We start from the raw sequence: 20315 nt of genomic DNA on the forward strand, positions 1-20315 counted from the left end.
AGAGCCAGGCAGAAAGATTTGTCTTCGGGAAGCAAACTCGGAAATCAATGTGGGTAAAACATGGTGTGTGTGCACGTGTGAGTGAGGCAAGTTCTTGAGTGTGAATCTGGGGGTTGTTGGGCGAGCGGGAAGTGTGCATGCGTGTATGTGTGTGTGTGTGTGTGTGTGTGTGTGTGCGCGCGCGCGCGGCAAGTTGGGATTTCTACTTTCGAAGGGCAGCCGGGCCGCGCGACCCTGTGAGGCCGCGTTGGGGTCGGGTGCGCGCCGAGGGGCGGCGGGCGGGCGACAGGTCCAGTGGCGGAGCGCGCCGCTGCCCCGGCCCCTGCGCCGCGCGCTCGCTGGCTGGCTGGGGACTGGCAGGAACCGGAGCTGCACTGCCGCCTCTGGCGCGAACGCTCAGGCGCCTCCTCCCGCCCCAGTCACTGTGGCTCGGCGCACGCTGCCGGCGGCTGCCCTTTCCGCCTCTGGGGGAGCAAAGCCGCGGGCCGCTGTGCGCTGGAACCATGGCCTCGGGCCGGAGGGGCTGGGACAGCTCCCACGAGGACGATCTGCCCGTGTACCTGGCCAGGCCGGGCACTACGGACCAGGTCCCGCGGCAGAAGTACGGCGGCATGTTCTGCAACGTGGAGGGCGCCTTCGAGAGCAAGACGCTGGATTTCGATGCCCTGAGCGTGGGGCAGCGGGGCGCGAAGACTCCCCGGAGCAACCAGGGCAGCGTCCGCGGCTCGGGGAGCCGGCCGGGGGTCGAGGGGGACAGCCCGCGCCGGGGCCAAGGCCGGGAGGAGGGCAGGGAGCCCGCGCCCGCCTCGCCCGCCTCGCCCGCGCCCGCCGGGGTGGAGATCCGGAGCGCCACGGGCAAGGAGGTTTTGCAGAACCTCGGCCCCAAGGACAAGGTAAGGGGGTCCGGGGCTCTTCTTCTCCAGCCCTCGTTCCCTTGGCGACCCGGGGCGCCCCGACCCGGGCACAACTTTCTCCGGCTTACTTCGCTTGAGGACCGGGGACAGGGAGGAGGAGGAAAAGGGCATCCTCTGCTGAGCTACCGCGCGACCTCTCAGTCTGGACCCGGATTCGCGCGGGTCCCCCGTGGCAGCATCTTCGTGCGCGCGGGACCGGGGTGCGCGGGTCCCCGCCGCCTCCTTGCCGCACCCCCGGGCCAGCGGGTCTGGGTGGGTGTGTCCGCGCCGCCAGCCGCGGAGGCTTAGTGATTTCTAGCCCTTCTCTCCGTCTGAGTAACCACCAGCACGATTGTCTTGGCCCCACTCTGGCCCTCGATTAAATCTCAACTCGGGTCAGCAGGGCAGAGGGCAAACTGGCGCTGGGAAAATGGGGTCATCTCCATAGTCCCCGGATGAACGTACAGGATGGGCGGTCTCCCCTCTCCCTCTTCAGACATCAGCTCTGTCCCTGAAACTTTTGGGTGTGGAGCCACTAGACTAAACACCCTAATCTGAGTGCCTTTCTTCTGTCCTAGATCGACATTTCCCATCTGTGTTTGTAGAGTGTACGTTTATGCACGTAGTTTGTTGCAAGACTGGGTACCACAGGGATCCAGCTGTCTCTGGAAGAATATCACTTATTTTTGAAAACAGGCCAGAGTTTTAAGGGTGCGCTTTAAACACGCACAAGCTGCAAATTCTCTGCGGCTCCTGCATGTGCCAAAGCCAATTTCTTCTGTATGTGGATTTTTGAGAAACTCATGCCACACTGAACTGACTGGAAGTATGGCACTGAAATCCAACTTGCTTTCATCTATTTATGTCATAGAAAATCAGAACCATAGTTCAGAACATTCAAGGGCTGGGCAGAGCCAGAGTATTCAAAGTTCAAACTGATGCCGTTGAGTTGGGAAACAATAGTAGTCAGATAGGTCACTCTTGTGTAGATAATGGCTGCAAAATCCATCCACATATATTATTGTGTAAAAACTGATATGAATAATAACCCGAAATGGAAATGTGTGCCCCAGAGCAATTACAATTAATGCTTACCCAAGTTCTAGATGTTTTTCCATTCAAATCCAGCGAGCCAATCAAAGGAAAGCTTTATCTCTGCACTGCTTGATTTTTGGAAGTTTGAAAAAACAAACAAAACTTTAATTATTGATACCACCAGGGAAAGAAAACACTGAACTTCATGCTTTGTAAGGGTGCCATTGGGAAACAATGTCCATGTCCCTTGCAATCACTCATTTATTCTGTGATTTTCATATCGTCCTTAGAATATGGGATTCCCCTAGGCCCTGCTCATGTCATCCTTTTAGGAAAAACTTCTGATATTTTGGAAAAGCTGTGTCTGATACTTAAGAATGGTGTTACAGGAAGATTATTGCCTCTTTTTAGGTCTGAGCTGATAGGATTGTAATGTTCCTGTCCTGACTCTATGGGGTGGGAGAAGTGATGGAAAAGGTTGGTAACAATTGCTGTGAGTCAGTGCTGTTCCCTTTGCTGGAACACCCTGATGTAAGCCAGATAATATGCCTAGTTTGCAAGATTTAAGAATGGTAACTAGAGAAAGGGAAAATGTTCTTCCTGTAAACCCAGAAATTCTCTCGTTTTCCTTCCTTTTGCAAACCCTATACTTTCGGCTCCTAACTGAAAAATAATAATACAACTTAAGCATCAACAGGATTTCTTGTGCTACGTGGTTATTTCTAAGTTCAGGCTTGCTGTCCACGTCATGCAGGCCATGTTATTATCTCTAATTTGGTTGAATCACACTGCTGAAAGAGTCAGCAGACCTTATCTACTTCTGTACTTGATGGCTATTTCCTTGAGGAGAGGGATTGTGTGTTTGGATTTATCACCGTGGCTAAAAGGCCTGGCACACTGGAGGTGCTCAATAAAGGTTTGTTACATTAAACCTCCTTAATTAAGACATATTTTTTGCTACATAGTTGCACAGTGATCATCTGGCCTCTACTTATTTTATTTTTTATATATTTTTTAAAATTTTCTAATTTCTTAAAGTAAACTCTGGGCCCATCATGGGGCTTGAACTGACGACCCTGAGATTGAGGATCGCATGCTCTGCTGGCTGAGTCAGCCAGGTGTCCCTTCTGGCCTCTATTTAAATACCACACTTTCAGGGAGTGCTCCACCTCATGAAGCAACTTTTGGAAAATTTCACTTTAAAAATTTTAAATTAAGCCCAGATTTGCCTCCTTGTAGTTTCTATAAGCTATTCTTAGTTTTGACCTTTTAAAATACAAAAATAAAGTTTTTGTTTTTTGTTTTTTTTTAAATTCTGAAATACTTTAATGACTTGAAGCTTGTGGGTTTGTTTAGCTGTCAGAAAAGGCTGGGTATTGCCCCAGTAACAAGCAGTCCCCACATTTCAGTGGCTGAAGCAAACAACAGTTTATTTCTTGCTCCTGCTACTGATCAGCAAGGGTCAGCAGGGCAGGTCTGCTCATCATTTCCCCCGTAGGGAGCTAGACTGATAGCCTGATGGAAGTTTCAGCTTGACATACCCATGTTGGCAAGAACATAGGGTGAGCTGCTCACAGACTCTTGAACTTCCATGCTGAAGTCACAAAGATGACTTAGGTTCACATTTTCCTGGCCCGAGCAACTCATCAATCTGTGTCTAATCCTCTAAGACAGAGGTTAGAAATATTTGGAATATAGTTTTAATATCCCTCCTGGGTTTGGAGCAGGACTATTGGGATGGGACCTGGCTCCACCCACTCAAATTACGGGAGGCTGAGTATATAATTCGGCCACTGTGCCCAGGCGTTCTCACCCGCAAAGGTGGATAACAGTGACAATTTTGCACATAGTAAGTACTCGATACAAATTAATTAATCTTTCTCTTCGATTTTTTTTACTGCCCTGTATATGTTTGAGGGCAATTATCACATTCTCTTTAAAATTGTCTTTTTTTAGCTTTAATATTTCTAGCTTCTTTAGCCTTCCTGTAATGTAAGCCTTTCACCCCTCCAATTTACTTTTAAGGTTATAATATATTTTATAAATATTCTTTCAAAAATATTTTGAACTGAACCTAGTGTTCCAGATGGCATATGGCCATGACAAAATGTATTAGGTTAGTTCATTTCTTTGATTTATAGACAACATATGCTTCTGTAGTACGAGATTACACCTAATAACTCAGTATCCATGTGCTGCTATTGTCTCCGTAGTCCGTTCTCTGTCATTCAAGTGTTCAGAAAGTTTTTCACATCAGTTGCTGTTAAGTCAGGATGTCTCCATTTTGTACAACTGAACTTAAAACCAGAAACCAAACAAACAAACCAAAAACCTTTAACCTATGGGATTTTATTTTATTTTATTTTATTTTTAAAGATTTTATTTATTTGACAGAGATCACAAGTAGGCAGAGAGGCAGGCAGACAGAGAGAGAGGAGGAAGCAGGCTCCCCACGGAACAGAGAGCCCGATGTGGGGCTCGATCCCAGGACCCTGGGATCATGACCTGAGCCAAAGGCAGAGGCTTTAACCCACTGAGCCACCCAGGCGCCCCGGGATTTTATTTTTATTCCTTTTATAATACTTATCGCCATCTTAGCTCATCTTTCTGTCCTGATAATTTTGAACCTTAATTCTATGACATAGCATCCCTCTCCCCAGCTTTGGACCATCTGCAGATTGGATAATAAATACTCTTTTTGAGCACTTTATATGTACCTGATATCTACCTATATAGGCATAGATATTATCATAGAACATGGTTTTACTGATAGGGAAATTGAAATTCCTAGATACTAAGTGTTTAGCCCCAAATCACGCTGATAATAAGTGGGGAGCCAGAATTCAAACTGATTTTTCTGAGTCCAGCCTCCCTTGTTCTGAGTTCTGAGTACATGTTACTCGCATGCAGGGCAAGATCAGAGCTTTCCACCACACCTCTAGAAAATTCCTCCATCTTGCTGCCAACCCCTTATTCAGGATACTAGAACACTTGCTCAGTCTATGAAAACAGTTGCTGCAAGATACTTTTTTCCCCAAGTTGAATGCAAAGCTTTTGTTTTTAAAAAAATTTTTTATTTATTTATGACAGAGAGAGAGAGAGTGAAAGAGGGAACAAAAGCACAGGGGAGCTGGAGAGGGAGATGCAAGCTCCCACTGAGCAGGGAGCCTGATATGGGGCTCGATCCTAGGACCCTGGGATCGTGACTTGAACCAAAGGTAGATGCTTAATGACTGAGCCACCCAGGCACCCCTGAATATAAAGTTAGTAAGACAGATTTTAAAAACATGTCTCAGTGAACTCATAATACCCTTTCAAGAGCATATCTACGTATTAACTCCTACCTGAAGGAAATGAGTTTAGTTAATAAATGAATAAATTATGAAGAAGCTTCATAACAAAACTGTGTGGGAGAATAAAAGTAAAAAAAAAAAAAAAAAGTCTCTGAGTTACACTTTGACTTGCCAAGTGCCAAGTTTGAAGTATTGACTTGGGTGTTAAATTGTGATTCTGGACCCACCTGTAAACACCCTGTTAAATAATGCAGCTAGATTTTTCTTATGATAGACATTTATACTGCCCAAATCTTCCATGTTTGGCTCATACAACTTTTTGTTTATAACTTTTGACAATAAGTACATAAAAAAGCAATTTTAAATGGAAAGGAAATATTTTTCACCATTTCTTAAGATGGCTTCCAGAGGTTTTCCTGCAGCGAAGAAATTACTAACGGGAGGAGAATTATGATATGTGGTCTGCCAAGAGCAAATGATACTGCGAAGACTCTGCCATCCAGTGAAAACAAAGTAATGACATTATGATTACACGGGTCTATTGATAACGCCCTTTCAGGAGCCACGGGTCTCTTCGAGTTCTCTGCTTCCCACGTGGGCCACTTTTGTGCAAGATGTTTCCTTTGTGAAGCCAGTAGGGGTTCTGGCTGTAGGAGGAGAGCATTTGAAACAAGTGAGCTGTGGTGCTTACCTTTTTATCACTTGTCCTGTGCTTTTCTGGTCCTGGGTGAAAAGTTTTCAAAATGATCCAGAGAAACTGAAGTTCTCCTTATCCTGCATAAGGGAAGACAGCTGGAAATAGAATTCTAGGTTTATAAATGCTTCTCTAAATCATTAGAATGCCTGGAGTGTATGTGAATTTTACAAAGCTGCTCTGACCAAGGAAAATTTGCCCTTAGGCTGGGAAAAAAGGCTCTTGCTTACCTGGCCCCCAGGTCACACTCGAATCTGGGACTATATTTATTTGCCCAAACTTGGAATTGTTTGAAACCTTGCAGAACTTTGGTTTAGTTTGACAGTAGGCATTTGAGGAACATAAAAAAAAAAAGTGCCTTCCAAGTAATGCTGCGATTGGCAGCGTTCCCTCAAAGTAATGGTCCATGGAGACAGGGTTTTGCTGACAGGCTCTTGTAAGTAATGTTTAAAATTGCCAGGGGACTGTCGGGAAGGCTTTTCTGTCAGTGATTCTCTTGCTGATTAATTTCCACTGGGCGTTATTCCTACAGAGAATGTTCCTGTGAGGCACAGGAGAGAGCTTACTAGGAATAGGCGGTCTGGTTGTGGGGAATGCAGATTGTGGCTGGCAGCTCAGACCTCCATTTTTGGGAAGAGGCAGAAGTCCATTAAGGTGTGTAAGCACTTTTTAAAAACTTAAACTTCTAGGAAAATATCATGTTAAGACTTCCCAGTACTCTACCTGGACTTACGTGACATTAAAAAAACAGTTCTACTCCCTCAGGAAACAATGACGTGAGGCAAACAAACAATAAACAAAGCAGCAAACAAAAACTAAAGCAACGGGGGTAGAGCATTAGCAGCCTCAGCTTGGAGACCCAGCCTTTCACCAACTGTCCAACTTGGGCAAATTACCTCCTTTCTTTCTCAGCCTTGGCTTCCTTCTTCCTAAAATGAATGGGGTAGATCAGACGGTCGCCACAGCCATGGTCTATAAACTTTTGATTGTGCACCTCTATGTAAAAGTTTTTTGAACATGGTCTCTCTCTATGTATATATACACACATGGGCATGTGTATAAATTACATGCATAACTTATGTACAGTTGACCCTTGAAAAATGCAGGAGTGAGGGTGCCAACCCCCATGCAGTCAGAAAACCAGGTATACCTTTGAGTCCCCAGAACCTTAACTACTCATAGCCTACTGTTGACCAGAAGCCTTACAGATAACATTAACAGTCATTCTACATGTATTTTCTACATTACATGTATTATGTACTGCATTCTTGCAATACGGTAAACTAGAGAAAAGGAAAATGTTATTAAGAAAATTGTAAGGAAGGGGTGCCTGTGTGGCTCAGTGGGCTAAAGCCTCTGCCTTTGGCTCAGGTCATGATCCCCGGTCCTGGGATCGAGCCCCACATGGGGCTCTTCGCTGGGCAGGGAGTCGGCTTCCCACTACCCTCTCTGCCTGCCTCTCTCCCTACTTGTGATCTCTGTCTCTCTGTGTCAAATAAATAATAAATAAATAAAAAAAAGAAAATTGTAAGGAAGAGAAAATATATGTACAGTACTGCACTGTATTTATTGAAAAAAAAATCTGCATGTAAATGGAGCAGTGCAGTTCAAGCCTGTGTTGTTCAACAGTCAACTATATTCATATCTTGTGACCATTGTGCACTAAAGAGACAAATACAAAGTAAAATATTATATAGACATATATAGATCCTTGTACTTTAGTGGCTTGTCTTACCCACCCAATTGGGTTAGTGCTTGTCAATCTCTGATCTTTAGCTCAAAGCCATTAAGAGTCAGTGGTTCTAATATTATAATCATAAATGAGTTCATTGTCAGTTTGAGTTCTTCAGTGATACATGCTTTTTTTAAAAAAATAATATATTTGTGAGAGATGGAGGAGTGGGAGAAGAGAGACAGAGGGAAAGAGAGAGAGAAAATCCCAAGCAGACTTCCTGCTGAGTGCAGAGCCTGATAGAGGGCTCGATCTCACAACCCCAGGATTGTGACCAGAGCCAAAATCAAGGGTCGGACACTTAACCAACTGAGCCATCCAGGCACCTTGGTATATGCTCTTTTATGAACCAGTTTCTAAGAATTCACAACTGTTGGAGGCTTGCTCTAAGGCTAGAGAGGAGGTGTTAGGGAGTGTTCAGTATACTCTTTTTGTACGTGGGATTGGGCCAGTGTGTAGATAGCAAGGGTCACCAAAAATATGATGAGTCCCCAGATCTCCCTTTAACCCCCATTTTTTCTCTACTTGTTTATTCAAAAAACACTTATTAAGCACCAGCTATGTAAGTGCGCAATGAAAAACTAATTTTTTAAAAAGATTTTATTTATTTTTTGGTAGGCAGAGATCATTTTAAAGATTTTATTTATTTATCTGACAGAGAGAGATCACAAGTAGGCAGAGAAGCAGGCAGAGAGAGGGGACGGGGAGAAGCAGACTCCGTGCTGAGCAGACCACCCGATTTGGGGCTCTATCCCAGGACCCCGGGATCATGACCTGAGCTGAAGGCAGAGGCTTTAACTCACTGAGCCACCTGCAGAGGCTTTAACCCACTGAGCCACCCAGGCGCCCCACAATGAAAAACTAATCTTGAAGAGACAAAGATGGAAAAAAACAGATAAACGATAGGAAAACTTAAACTGCATTTCCATATAGTCTCCCATAGAAAACTGCCGTTAATACAGTGGCATATTCTTCACACCTCTGTGGGTACGACACATGTGCTTTTCATTCCCAAGTGGAAATATACAGTATTATCTGTTTTAAAACTATTTTTTACCACTTTATTTATTTATTTATTTATTTTTAAAGATTTTACTTATTTATTTGGCAGAGACAGAGATCACAAGTAGGCAAGGAGGCAGGCAGAGAGAGGAGGAATCAGGCTGCCTGCTGAGCAGGGACACTGGGATCATGACCTGAGCCGGAAGCAGAGGCTTTAACCCACTGAGCCACCCAGGCGCCCCTATTTTTTACCACGTTAATACATTTTTATCAGCTTTATTTCTGAGAGCTTTACGGGTTCAGAGGAGAAACGAGTGGAAAGTACGGAGCTTTCCCTTATTACTCCTGCCCCCACACTTGGTGAAGCCTCCTCCCTTATCCGTGTCTTTGTCACACTTGAGGAATCCTCACTGACGTATCTTTGTCACCCACACGTCGTAGTTTACATGAGGGCTCACTCTTGGTTTTGTTCGTTCTGTGGAATTTGAAAAATGCATAAGGACACCACTCACCATTACAGTATCACACACAGGATTTTCATTCTCCTGAGAGTCCTTCGTGCTGCACCTGTTCATTCCTCCCTTCCTTCTAACCCCTGACAGCCAGTCTTTCTCTTGTCCTCACAGTTTTGCCTTTTCTAGGGTGTCATAGATTTGGAATCATACAGTATGCAGCTTTATTCACATTGGCTTCTTTTACTTAGTGACGTGCTCTCAATGTCCCTCCATGTCTTTTCATGGCTGGATAGCGCATTTCTTTTTAGCACTGAATAATAGTCCATTTTCTGGATGTACAATTTTTTAATCCATTCACCTACTGGCATCTGTTCTGTTTGCTTCTGAGTTTTGGCAGTTCTGACTAAGGCTTCTATAAACATTTGTGTGCAGCTTTTTATGTGGACATAAATTTTTAGTTCGCTCATATAAATACCAAGGAGTGCAGTTGTAGGGTGGTACGGTAAGAGAACATTTAGTTGCTTTTTTTTTTTTAGGTTTCTTTTTTTTTTCCCTTTTGTTTGTTTGTTTCTTTCTTTCTTTTTTTTTTTTTTTTTTTGAGAATATTTACTTTTATAAGAACTCTCCAAACTATCTTCCAAAGTGGCCATACCATTTTGCATTCATTCCTTCCAGCATTGCATGAGTTTCTTCGGTGCCACATCCTTGTCAGCATTTGGTGTTATCACTGTTTTGGGTTTTGGCCGTGGCAGTAGTTGTGCAGTGGTTTCTCACTGATGCTTCAGTTTGCAATTATTTGATGACATTATGATGTGGAGCATCTTTTAATACTCTTACTTGCCCTCTGTGTATCTTCTCTGGTGAGGTGTCTGTTTAGGTCTTTGGCCCATTTTTTAATAGGGTCATTCATTTTCTTACTGTTGAGTTTTAAGAGTTCTTTGTATATATTTTGGATAACAATCCTCTACCAGGTGTGTCTCTTGCAAATATTTTCTCCCGGTCTATGGCTTGTCTTCTCATTCTATTGACATTGATTTTTGTAGAACAGAGGTTTTAATTTGAATGAAGTTCAGCTTATTCATTATTTCTTTCATGGGTTATGCCTTTGGTGTTGTAAGTCATTGCCATACCCAAGGTCATCTGCGTTTTCTTCTACTTTATTCTCTAGGAGTTTCTATAGTTTTGCATTTTATATTTGGGTGTGTGATCCATTTTGAGTTAATTTTTGGAAGGATTTAAAGTCCAGCACTATTTGTTGAAAAAGACTACCTTTTCTCCATTCTGTTGCTTTTGCTCCTTTGTCAAAGATCAGTTGACTTTATTTATATGACTCTATTTCTAGCCTCTCTATTCTGATTCAATAATCTATGTGTGCATTCTTTTGCCAGTACCACATTGTTTATTTTTTTTTTTTATTTTTTTTTTAAAGATTTATTTATTTATTTGACAGACAGAAATCACAAGGAGGCAAAGAGGCAGGCAGAGAGAGAGGAGGAAGCAGGCTCCCCGCTGAGCAGAGAGCCCGATGCGGGGCTCGATCCCAGGACTCCGAGATCATGACCTGAGCCGAAGGCAGAGGCCTCAACCCACTGAGCCACCCAGGCGCCCCCACATTGTTTATTTTTAATTTTGTTATTTAAATGGGCTCCCTGTCCAATGTAGGGCTCAAAGTCACGACCCCAAGATCAAGAGTCTCGTGCTTTTCTTTTCTTTTTTAAAAATATTTTATTTATTTATTTATTTATTTGTTTAGCATGCACAGGAGTGGGGACAGGGAGAGGGAGAGAATCTTGAGCTGATTTGTGCTGAACATGAAACAGGACCTGGGTCCTTCTCTTACCACCCTGAGATCATGATCTGAGCCGAAATCAAGAGTCAGATCCTTAAGGGATGAAGCTACCCAGGTGCCCTGAGTCACAGACTCTTCTGACTGAACTGGCCAGGCACACCTAATACCACATTGTCTTCTTTAATGTAGCTTCAGAGCAAGTCTTAAAGTTGAGTGGTGTCAGTTCTTTCAAGTTTCTCATCAACTATGGTATTAGTTATGGGTTTTGTTGTTGTTTAAGATTTATATATATTATATATATTTTTATATATTTATATATTTTAAAGAGAGAGAATGGAGCCCTACATGGGGCTTGATTCCATGACCTTGAGATCATGACCTGAGCTGAAACCAGAAGTTTGAGGCTTAACTGATTGTGCCACTTAGGTACCTCTAGCTATAGGATTTTAATTTGTGTTGAGGATGTCCTCATCTGTGACTGGTTTGCTAAGAATTTTTGTCATGCATTGGTGGCAAATTTTGTCAAATTCTTCTTCTGCATCTGTTGATTTTGTTCATGGTATTTTTCTTTAGCTTCTTGATGTGATAGGTTACATGAATTTTCCAGTATTGAACCAGCCTTGCATACCTTGGATAAATCAAACTTGGTCATGGTGTATAGTTCTTTATATACATTATTGAATTTGATTTGCTAATATTTTGTTAAGAAATTTTACATCTGTGTTCATGAGAGATATTGGTCTCCTTTTCTTGTAATGTCTGTCTGGTTTTTGTATTAAAGTAATGGTGTCTTCCTAGGATGAATTAAGTATTCCCTTTGCTTCTGTCTTCTGGAAGAGATTATAGAGAGTTGGCTTAATTTCTTCTCCCAAAGTTTGGTAGAGTTCACTAGTGAACCATCTGGGTCGAGTGTGGTTTAGGAAGGTTTTAAATTATTCTTTCAATTTTTAAAAATAGATATAGACCTATTCATATTGTTTATTTCTCCTTGTGTGAGTTTTACTAGATTGTATCTTTCAAGGAAATAGTTCATTTTGTTTAGATTATCAAATTTGTGGGCATAGAGTTTTTCATAATATTCTTTGTTATCCTTTTAATGTCAGTGGGATTTGCAGTGATGGCCCCACTTTCGTTTCTTATAGTTTGGGTCTTCTCTTTTTTTCTTAGTTCTTCTGGCTAGATGCTTATCAGTTTTATTGATCTTTTTAAAGAAGCAGTTTTGGTTTAATTTCCTTTATTGATTTCTTGTTTTTAGTTTTATTGATTTATGTTCTAATTTTTACTCTTTCTCTTCTCCTAACTTTGGATTTACTTTGTCTTCTTTTTCTAGTTTCCTAAGATGGAAGCTTAGATTATTGATTTTAAGTATTTTTAAAAATATATTCATTCAATGTTATAAATTTTCTTCTAACCACTGCTTTAATTGCATCCTACAAATTTTGTTACACTATATTTCACTTTAATTTAGCTCAAAAATATTTCAACATTTCTTTTGAGATTTCTTTAATGACCCATGTGTTATTTGAAAGGTGTTGTTTAATGAAGTATTTTGTGATTTTCCTGTGATCTTTTTGTTACTGATTTATGGTTTAATTCTGCTGTGGTATGAGAACAGACATTATATGATTTCTCTTCTTTTATAACTTTTATAGTGTGTTTTATAGCTCAGATTGTGGTCTATCCTGGTGAATGTACTATGTGAGCTTGAGAAGAATGTGTGTTCTTTTATTGTTAGATGAGGTAGTCTGCAGGTATCAATTATATCTAGCTAATTGATAGTGCTGTTGAGTTCAACTATGCCTTTATTGATTTTCTGTCTGTTGGATCTGTCCCGTTTTCCATAGAGAGAGGTGTTAAAGTCTCCAAGTATGCTAGTGGAGTCATCTGTTTGTCCTTGCAGTTCCATTAGTTCTTCCTCATATACTTTGATACCCCTTTTGTAAGCATATACATGTTAAGAATTATTATGTCCTCTTGGAGAGCTTACCCTTTATAATTATACCTGATAGCTTTTCTACTTTGAAGTCTGCTCTATCTGAAATTAATATAGCTCTTCCTGCTTTCTTTTGATTAGTGTTAGCATAGTATGTTTTTCCTCTACCCATTTACTTTTGGCTCATGTGTGTTCTTGTATTTTATCTATCTATCTGTCTATCTATCTACCTACATAACATTTTATTTATTTATTTGAGGAAGAGATCATGAGTGGTGGGGAGGGGCAGAGGGAGAAGCAGACTCCCCATTGAGCAGGGAGCCCTACTAGGGCTCAGTCCCAGGACTCTGAGATCATGACCTGAGCTGAAACCAAGAGTCTGATACCTAACCGACTGAACCACCCAGGTACCTCATGGGGTTGTGTTTTTGTTTCACTTTGACAATCTCTGTCTTCTAATTTGTGCATGTAGACTGTTGACATTCAAAGTGAGTATTGATACTGTGGAATTGTATTTACTGTATTTGCTTGTATTTTCTACTTGTTCCTTTCCCTTGTTCTTTTTTGGTCCTCCATTCTTTTCCTGTGCTTTGTGGTTTTAAATGAGCATTTTATATGATTCATTTTTTTCTTCCTTTTTTAGCATATCAGTTATACTTTTTTACTTTTACTAGTGGTTGTCCTAGAGTTCACAATATGCACTGATGACTAATTCAAGTACAAGTGCTGTATAATAACAAAATATTCCCAATTCTTCCCTGCCCTGTCTCTTGTCCTATGTTGTTATTCACTTATACATAAGCATATATAAACATATATAACTGAATGTAGTATTGCTATTATTATTTGGAACAAACTGTTACATGTTAGATCAATTAAGAATAAGAAAAATTTAAGTTTTTATATTATCTTTACTTGTCACTTCTCCAGTGCTTTTTCTTTTCTTTTCTTTCTTTCTTTTTTTTTTAATATAGATTCAAGCCTCTGATTCATTTTTCTTCTCTCTGAAGAACTTCTTTTAATATTTCTTGGAAGGAAAGATGTACTGCCAACAAATTCCCTCAAGTTTTATTTGTCTGAGAAAGTCTTTATTTCTCCTTCCCTTTTTAAAAATTACATTTGACATACAATGTTGCATCAGTTTCAAGGGTACAACAAAGGGATTCCATAAGACCATATGTTATGCTGTGCTCACCGGAAGTATAGCTCCCATGTGTCAGTATGCAGCACTGTTACAATACCACTGACTATATTCTCTGTGCTGTGCCTTTCATTCCCATGATTTATTCATTCCATAACTGGCAGCCTGAATCTTCCACTCCCCCTCCCCCATTTTGCCCCTTCTCTGACCCTCTTCCTCTCTGGCAACCGTCCATTTTTTTCTCTGTGTTTATGGATATTTCTCTGCTTTCAGTTTGTGTGTTTGTTTGTTTTTGAGATTCCACATGTGAGTGAAATCATATGGTATTTGTTTTTCTCTTTCTGACTTATTTCACTTAGCATTCATTATACCTTCTAGGGCCATCCATGTTAATGCAAATGGAAAGATCTCATCCTTTTTTGTGGCTAAATAATATTCTGTATATTTATCACATCTTTATTCATTTGCCTATGGATGGACAAGGGTTGTTTCCATATCTTGGCTATTGTAAATTAGAGCGCTGCAATAAACATAGGGGTGCATGTATTTTTTCAAATTAGTGTTCTTGTTTTCTTTGGATAAATATGCAGGAGTGGAATTACTGGATCATCTGGCATTTCTTTCTTTAATTTTTGAGGAACTTCTATGTTATCTTCCAGCACGTTTTCCAGCCAGTGTCAGTGGCAGCACCAATTTACATTCTCACCAACAGTGTATGAAGATTCTTTTTTTTTTTTTTCATATCCTCACCAATGCTTGTTCTTTTTTTTTTTTTTTTAATTTTTATTTATTTATTTGTCAGAGAGAGAGAGAGAGAGAGAGGCAGGCAGAGGGAAAAGCAGGCTCCCTGCTGAGCAAGGAGCCCAAGTGGGACTCGATCCCAGGACCCCAAGATCATGACCTGAGCAGAAGGCATACACTGACCTGCTGGGCCACCCAGGCACCCCACTTGTTCTTTCTTTTCAATTCTAGCCATCCTGACAGGTATAAGTGATGTCTCACTGTGGTTTTGATTTGCATTTCCTGGATGATTAGTGATGTTGAGTGTCTTTTCATGTGTTCTCTTTCACTTTTGAAAGATATTTTGCAAGATCAGAATTGTAGGGTTTTTTTTTCCCCCCTCTGAACACTTTAAATATTTTAGTACTCTTCTCTTGCTTGTATGGATTCTGAGAAGAAATCAGAGTAACTTTTATCTTTGCCTCACTATAGGTCAGGTGTTTATTTTTTTTCCTTTTGTCATCTCTCAAGATTCTGTCTTTATCTCTGATTATCTGAAATATGAATAGGGTAAGTCAGCTATAGTTTTTTTTCAGGAGTGTACTTGATGTTCCTTGAGCTTGACATTCCTTGAGCTTCTGTGATATGTTGTTGACATTAATTTAGGGGAAAGTCTCAGTCATTATTGCTTTGAATATTGCTTCTCTTTTCTTTTCTCCTTCTGATATTACTAGTATATATGTTACACTTTTTGTAGTTGTCCTGCAGTTCTTTGGTATTGTGTTCCATTTTTTTTCTGTCTTTTTTTCTTTTTTGCTCAATTTCAGATGTTTCTATTATATCTTCTAATTCAGAGATTCCTTCTTCAGCTGTGTCTAATGAGCCCATCAAAGGCATTTTTCATTTCTATTACAATGTTTTTGATTTCTATTTTTTTTCTATTCTTTGTTAGAATTCCCATCTCTCTGCTTATATTGTCTTTTTTTAAAAGATTTTATTTATTTATTTGACAGACAGAGATCACAAGTAGGCAGAGAGGCAGGAAGAGAAAGAAGGGGAAACAGGATCCCTGCTGAGCAGAGACCCCCCCCCCCCCCGCCCCATGCAGGGCTTGATCTCAGGACCCTGGGATCACAACCTGAGCTGAAGGCAGAGGCTTTAACCCACTCAGTCACCCAGGCACCCCATTATCTATCTATTCTTGAGTATCATGTCCTTTTTCCATTGAAGCAAATTAATCAATTTTTTTCTAAATCCCTCCTCTGGTAATTCCAACATTCCTGCCATATCTCATTCTGGTTTTGATGTTTGTTTGTTCTCTTAAACCTGTGTTTTTCCCCTTTTAGTATCCACTGTCATATTTTCTTGAAAGGTGGATACAATGAAATGGGTAACAGTAACTCCAATAAATTAATCTTTACTAATGTAGTGGTAAAGTGTGGATCAGAGGGGAAGCACTCTGTAGTCTTATGGTTAGATTTCAGTCTTTTGGCGTGCCTGTGCCCTTGGACTGTGAGCTTCATCTTGCTTCTCATTTCTTCTGCGATCCCTTAGATGGGAAAAGATGACTGGATGGAGATGGAGATGTGTATTTCCTTTCCCCTATGTGGAAAGATTAATGGAGCTGGAGTTAGACATTTTCCTTCTCTCGTGTGGAAGGCCAGAGATGTGGTGTTGAGTATTTTCCCCTTTCCCTCAGGTAGCGTATTAAGCTCTGATAGCAAATTAGGCTCTGGTAAAATAGATTTTCCTAGAGTCAGGCCTTGTTAAGAACAAAGGAATATTCTGGTTTATTTAAAAAATAGTTCCTTCACCCCTCTCATTCCAGAAGTGGGAGGGGATCTTTCTCTTGTAGTCACTCTGAGGACCTCAGGGAGCTCTTGGAAGTAACAGTCGTAAAACTGGGAAGGCCTCCCATAACTGGGTCTCCCTGGAGTTTTGAACTCTTTTGAGATTGTCCACACTGAGCCTCCATCCATTCTTCCATCACAGTTCAGGTTTTCCTACCCTGGCACTGGCTTCTGTGGAATTGTTTGCTTGTGGACTAAATCTCAGGTGAGTCATTACTATATTTGCCTCTCTGTCTCTCCAGTTCTGAGGACAGTGGTTTTCCATGTAATTTTACCTTCTTGCTGAATTTAAGGGGAATTGCTGATTTGTCAGTTTTGCTCAGCTTTTTACTTGTTGTTAGAATGGAGTGGCAACTTCTTAGCTTCTTTCATTCTGAACTGAAAACACTAAACTTACTTTTTTTTAACTTTTTTGGCATCTTTACAGAGCATCAGAGATTTTCCAAAATATAATTTACAATGGCTGTGTAGTACTCTGTTGTGTGGTATCACATATTTAATCACTAATTTCCTTTTTAAAAATTTTTATTTTTTTAAGTAATTTCTACACCTAACATGGGTCTCGAACCCAAAACCCTGAGATCAAGAGCTGCACACTCTACCAGCCAGAAACCCTGAATTACTAGTTTCTTTTAATTGGATGTGGATATTTTAGTTTTCTTTTCTTTTCTTTTTTTTTTTTTTTAAGATTTTATTTATTTATTTGACAGACAGAGATTACAAGTAGGCGGAGAGGCAGGAAGAGAGAGGAGGAAGCAGGCTCCCCGCTGAGTAGAGAGCCCAATGTGGGGCTCTATCCGAGGACCCTGCGATCATGACCCGAGCTGAAGGCAGAGGCTTAATCCACTGAGCCACCCAGGTGCCCCGATATTTTAGTTTTCAATTTTGGTTTCACTTTTACTTCTCTTCTTCTGCTATTATAAGTAAGAGGGCAATAGACCTTTTTCTCGCCAAATCTTTGTGTATGTTCATTTCTTTATCATTTGTCAGTGAAAACTTCCTAGAAATGGTGGCATGTGGTGTGATCATTTTCCTGCTGGAGGATTACTGAGCATGAGGTGGTCGCTTGCCATGTGGACTTCAAGGGCAGAACTCTGGGTAAACCAGGGAACACTTCTGTGTAAATTTTGTGTAAGAGGGAGGAGAGCAGCCAGGGCCATATTGCTCAACAGAGATGGGATTAAGACACCACAAGAGCCAGGCAAGTGGGGACAAACTAAAAGACATGGGAAGAAGACGATTATAAATCTTAGCTGGAGATAAAAATGTAGAAAGAGAAAAGTGTCTTCTCTTTCTTTACCAAAGTAGTTCTCACCATAATCTACTGGAATTTTACTTGTCCTTCGCTTTTGGGGTGCAGATGAGAGGTTCATGGTGTGTTCTAACGACTAGCTCCATTTACGGAGTACTTATTTTTGCAAGGCATTGCTACCTCCAGTCCTTACAGTCATTCTACAAAATAGGTATTAATAACTACACATTCTGGAAAAGAAACCGGATCTTGGAGAGCTGCCTTGACTTCCTGCAGTCCTACAACAGGAAATAGACAAAGCCCAGAATTTAGCCTAAGGACTCTCTGATTGTTTTTTTAATATACCATTTTGCTGTTCTTTTATATGGTGACAGCTAAGCATTAGTACTGAATGGGGTCTAGCGCTAGAACTGGCTTGATTAAGAGTATTATTATCCAAAATAAAATGTCTACTAGGGAAACTTTGGAGAGTGAGTGGTTGGGACTTGCAGAATCGAAATCAGGAACCTGAATTTGATCAAGTCCAAAAGGTAAACATAGTAACTACAGCAGAAGACATTAGAAGCCATGAGGCCTAGAGGGAGGCCAGGAGATAGGAGCAAGAGAACGAAGAAGTGGAGAGGCTCAGGCAGTTTTCATGATATGCCCCAAGTGCCTAATGACAATTTTTTGTGGATGCTGTGGCTTGCTAGCAGATTGACCTGATTTAAAGCCACCTTTATCTGCTAAGGGCAGATCATATTCAAAGAATGGTTGCAGACAAGGCTCAAATCGAGGTTTACAGGAGGCCTGGGCTCACACACCACTTTTCTCGACAGACTCCACTGAAGACAGAATTATTTGGTTTATTTCCAAGAAGCTAGCTTATGTCCAAAAGAAAAGATGCAGTGGTTATATTGAATTGGAGGTGAGATGCGGAGGGACTGTTTTGTTCTTACTAACATCTTCACATCCTATCACTTGGATAGAAATAAATAAAATCACTGAATTGAGAAGTTGTGGGATAAATGGATGCTAAATGAGAAGGAAAAAAAACCACAATTGATGAATAACAGTATCTCACAATTGGTAGGGAGGGAAAACATTTCCAGAGATATAGTTTTCTTCTCACACCAAGCAAGAGTCAGGAAACCATCTAATGGTACACTTCGGGAACGTTTTAGTGAGGCTATAGAGTGGGGAGCAGGGAGTTTGAATGGGTGTTGGGGACTTGAAAGGAAGCCAGTATCTGGCAATACATGCTGTCAGCTAAGAGTTTGTAAATAAAGGATGAGATATCCCTTAATTGTCTACAACAGGAGTTTATAAGGGTCCAATGATAAATATCTTAGGCTTTATGGGCTATAAGATGTCTACCACAGCTACCAAAGTCTGTATGACAAAGCCATTCATAGACAATATGTGAATGAATGGGTGTGACTCTGTGCCAATAAAACTTTATTTACAGAAGTCAGGTGGTGGGCTGGATTTGCCCCAAGGACAATTGTTTGCCAGCTCCTGGTCTTGAATATAAGAGGGCCTCAGGGGTGTGTGGGATGTGTGTATGTGTATGTGTGCTTCTTTGTGAGTGTGTGATGATGTGTGTATGTGTGCTTCTTTGTGAGTGTGTGATGATGTGTGTATGTGCATTGGAGTGGCAGAGGAGGACCCTGCAACTTAAGTTTTGTTTTGTTTTGTTTTTTCTTTCTTGTTAGAGAAGAGGGGGGAGGGGAAGAGGGAGACGGAGAGAGAATCTGAGGTAGACTCTGCACTGAGTGCAAAGCCCATCACCACCAGTCTCACAACCCTGAGATCATGATCTGAGTGGAAACAAAGAGTCAGAGCCTTAACCCACTGAGCCCCCCAGGTGCCCCTCAGCAACTTTTCTTTTCTTTTCTTATTTTTTAAAAAATATTTTATTTATTTATTTGAGAGAGAAACAGTGAGAGAAAGCATGAGAGGGGAGTTCAGAGGACGAAGCAGACTCCCCTTAGAGCTGGGAGCCTGATGTGGGACTTGATCCTGAGACTCCGGGATCATGACCTGAGATGAAGGCAGTTGCTTAACCAACTGAGCCACCCAGGTGCCCCCCTCAGCAACTTTTCTATATGAAAATATTCAGAAACTTGAAGTAGATATGATAACTAGAGCAAACAATTAAAAGGCTCAGAAACACCTGTCCTTTCAGGATGTCTGAGATTGAAGGAGGAAATTAAAAATAAATGAAGAGGAAAACATTGCAAGATATTTTATAGAATGCAAATTTATGAAACTGAGGCAAGGTTCTATAAAGAACAAAGACAGGGGAAAGGGAGTGGTTGCAGGGGATAACCTGGAAATGACAGCGAGAAAGAAACAAATACCGGAAGTCCGAACGATTAGGAAGAAGGAGGTCAGGCAGAAAGTAAAGTTTTGATGCTGTTCTAGAAAAAGGAGAGGTGTGAAGGCAGCCAGCAGCTTGGAGCTGCAAAGAGGAGAGGAAGTGGTAGAAAATAGGTTCTCTTGGAGTTGTTAACAGAACGTGACATTGTTAAGTGAACAGGGAGA

At 41.1% G+C, this 20315-nt stretch overlaps 1 protein-coding gene across 1 annotated transcript in view; it reads left to right on the plus strand.

The window, feature by feature from the left end:
• Nucleotides 1-218: 218 nt before the first annotated feature.
• DPYSL3 (dihydropyrimidinase like 3) overlaps nt 219-20315 on the plus strand; it is a 110130-nt gene continuing 90033 nt past the window's right edge. The window contains exon 1 of the mRNA XM_032336255.1: nt 219-893. Coding sequence (XP_032192146.1) covers nt 504-893 — 390 coding nt within the window. The 5' untranslated portion in view covers nt 219-503. The remainder of the gene's footprint in view (nt 894-20315) is intronic.

This window comes from Mustela erminea, chromosome 3 (genome assembly GCF_009829155.1).
Source record: "Mustela erminea isolate mMusErm1 chromosome 3, mMusErm1.Pri, whole genome shotgun sequence".
NCBI classification, from domain to species: domain Eukaryota; kingdom Metazoa; phylum Chordata; class Mammalia; order Carnivora; family Mustelidae; genus Mustela; species Mustela erminea.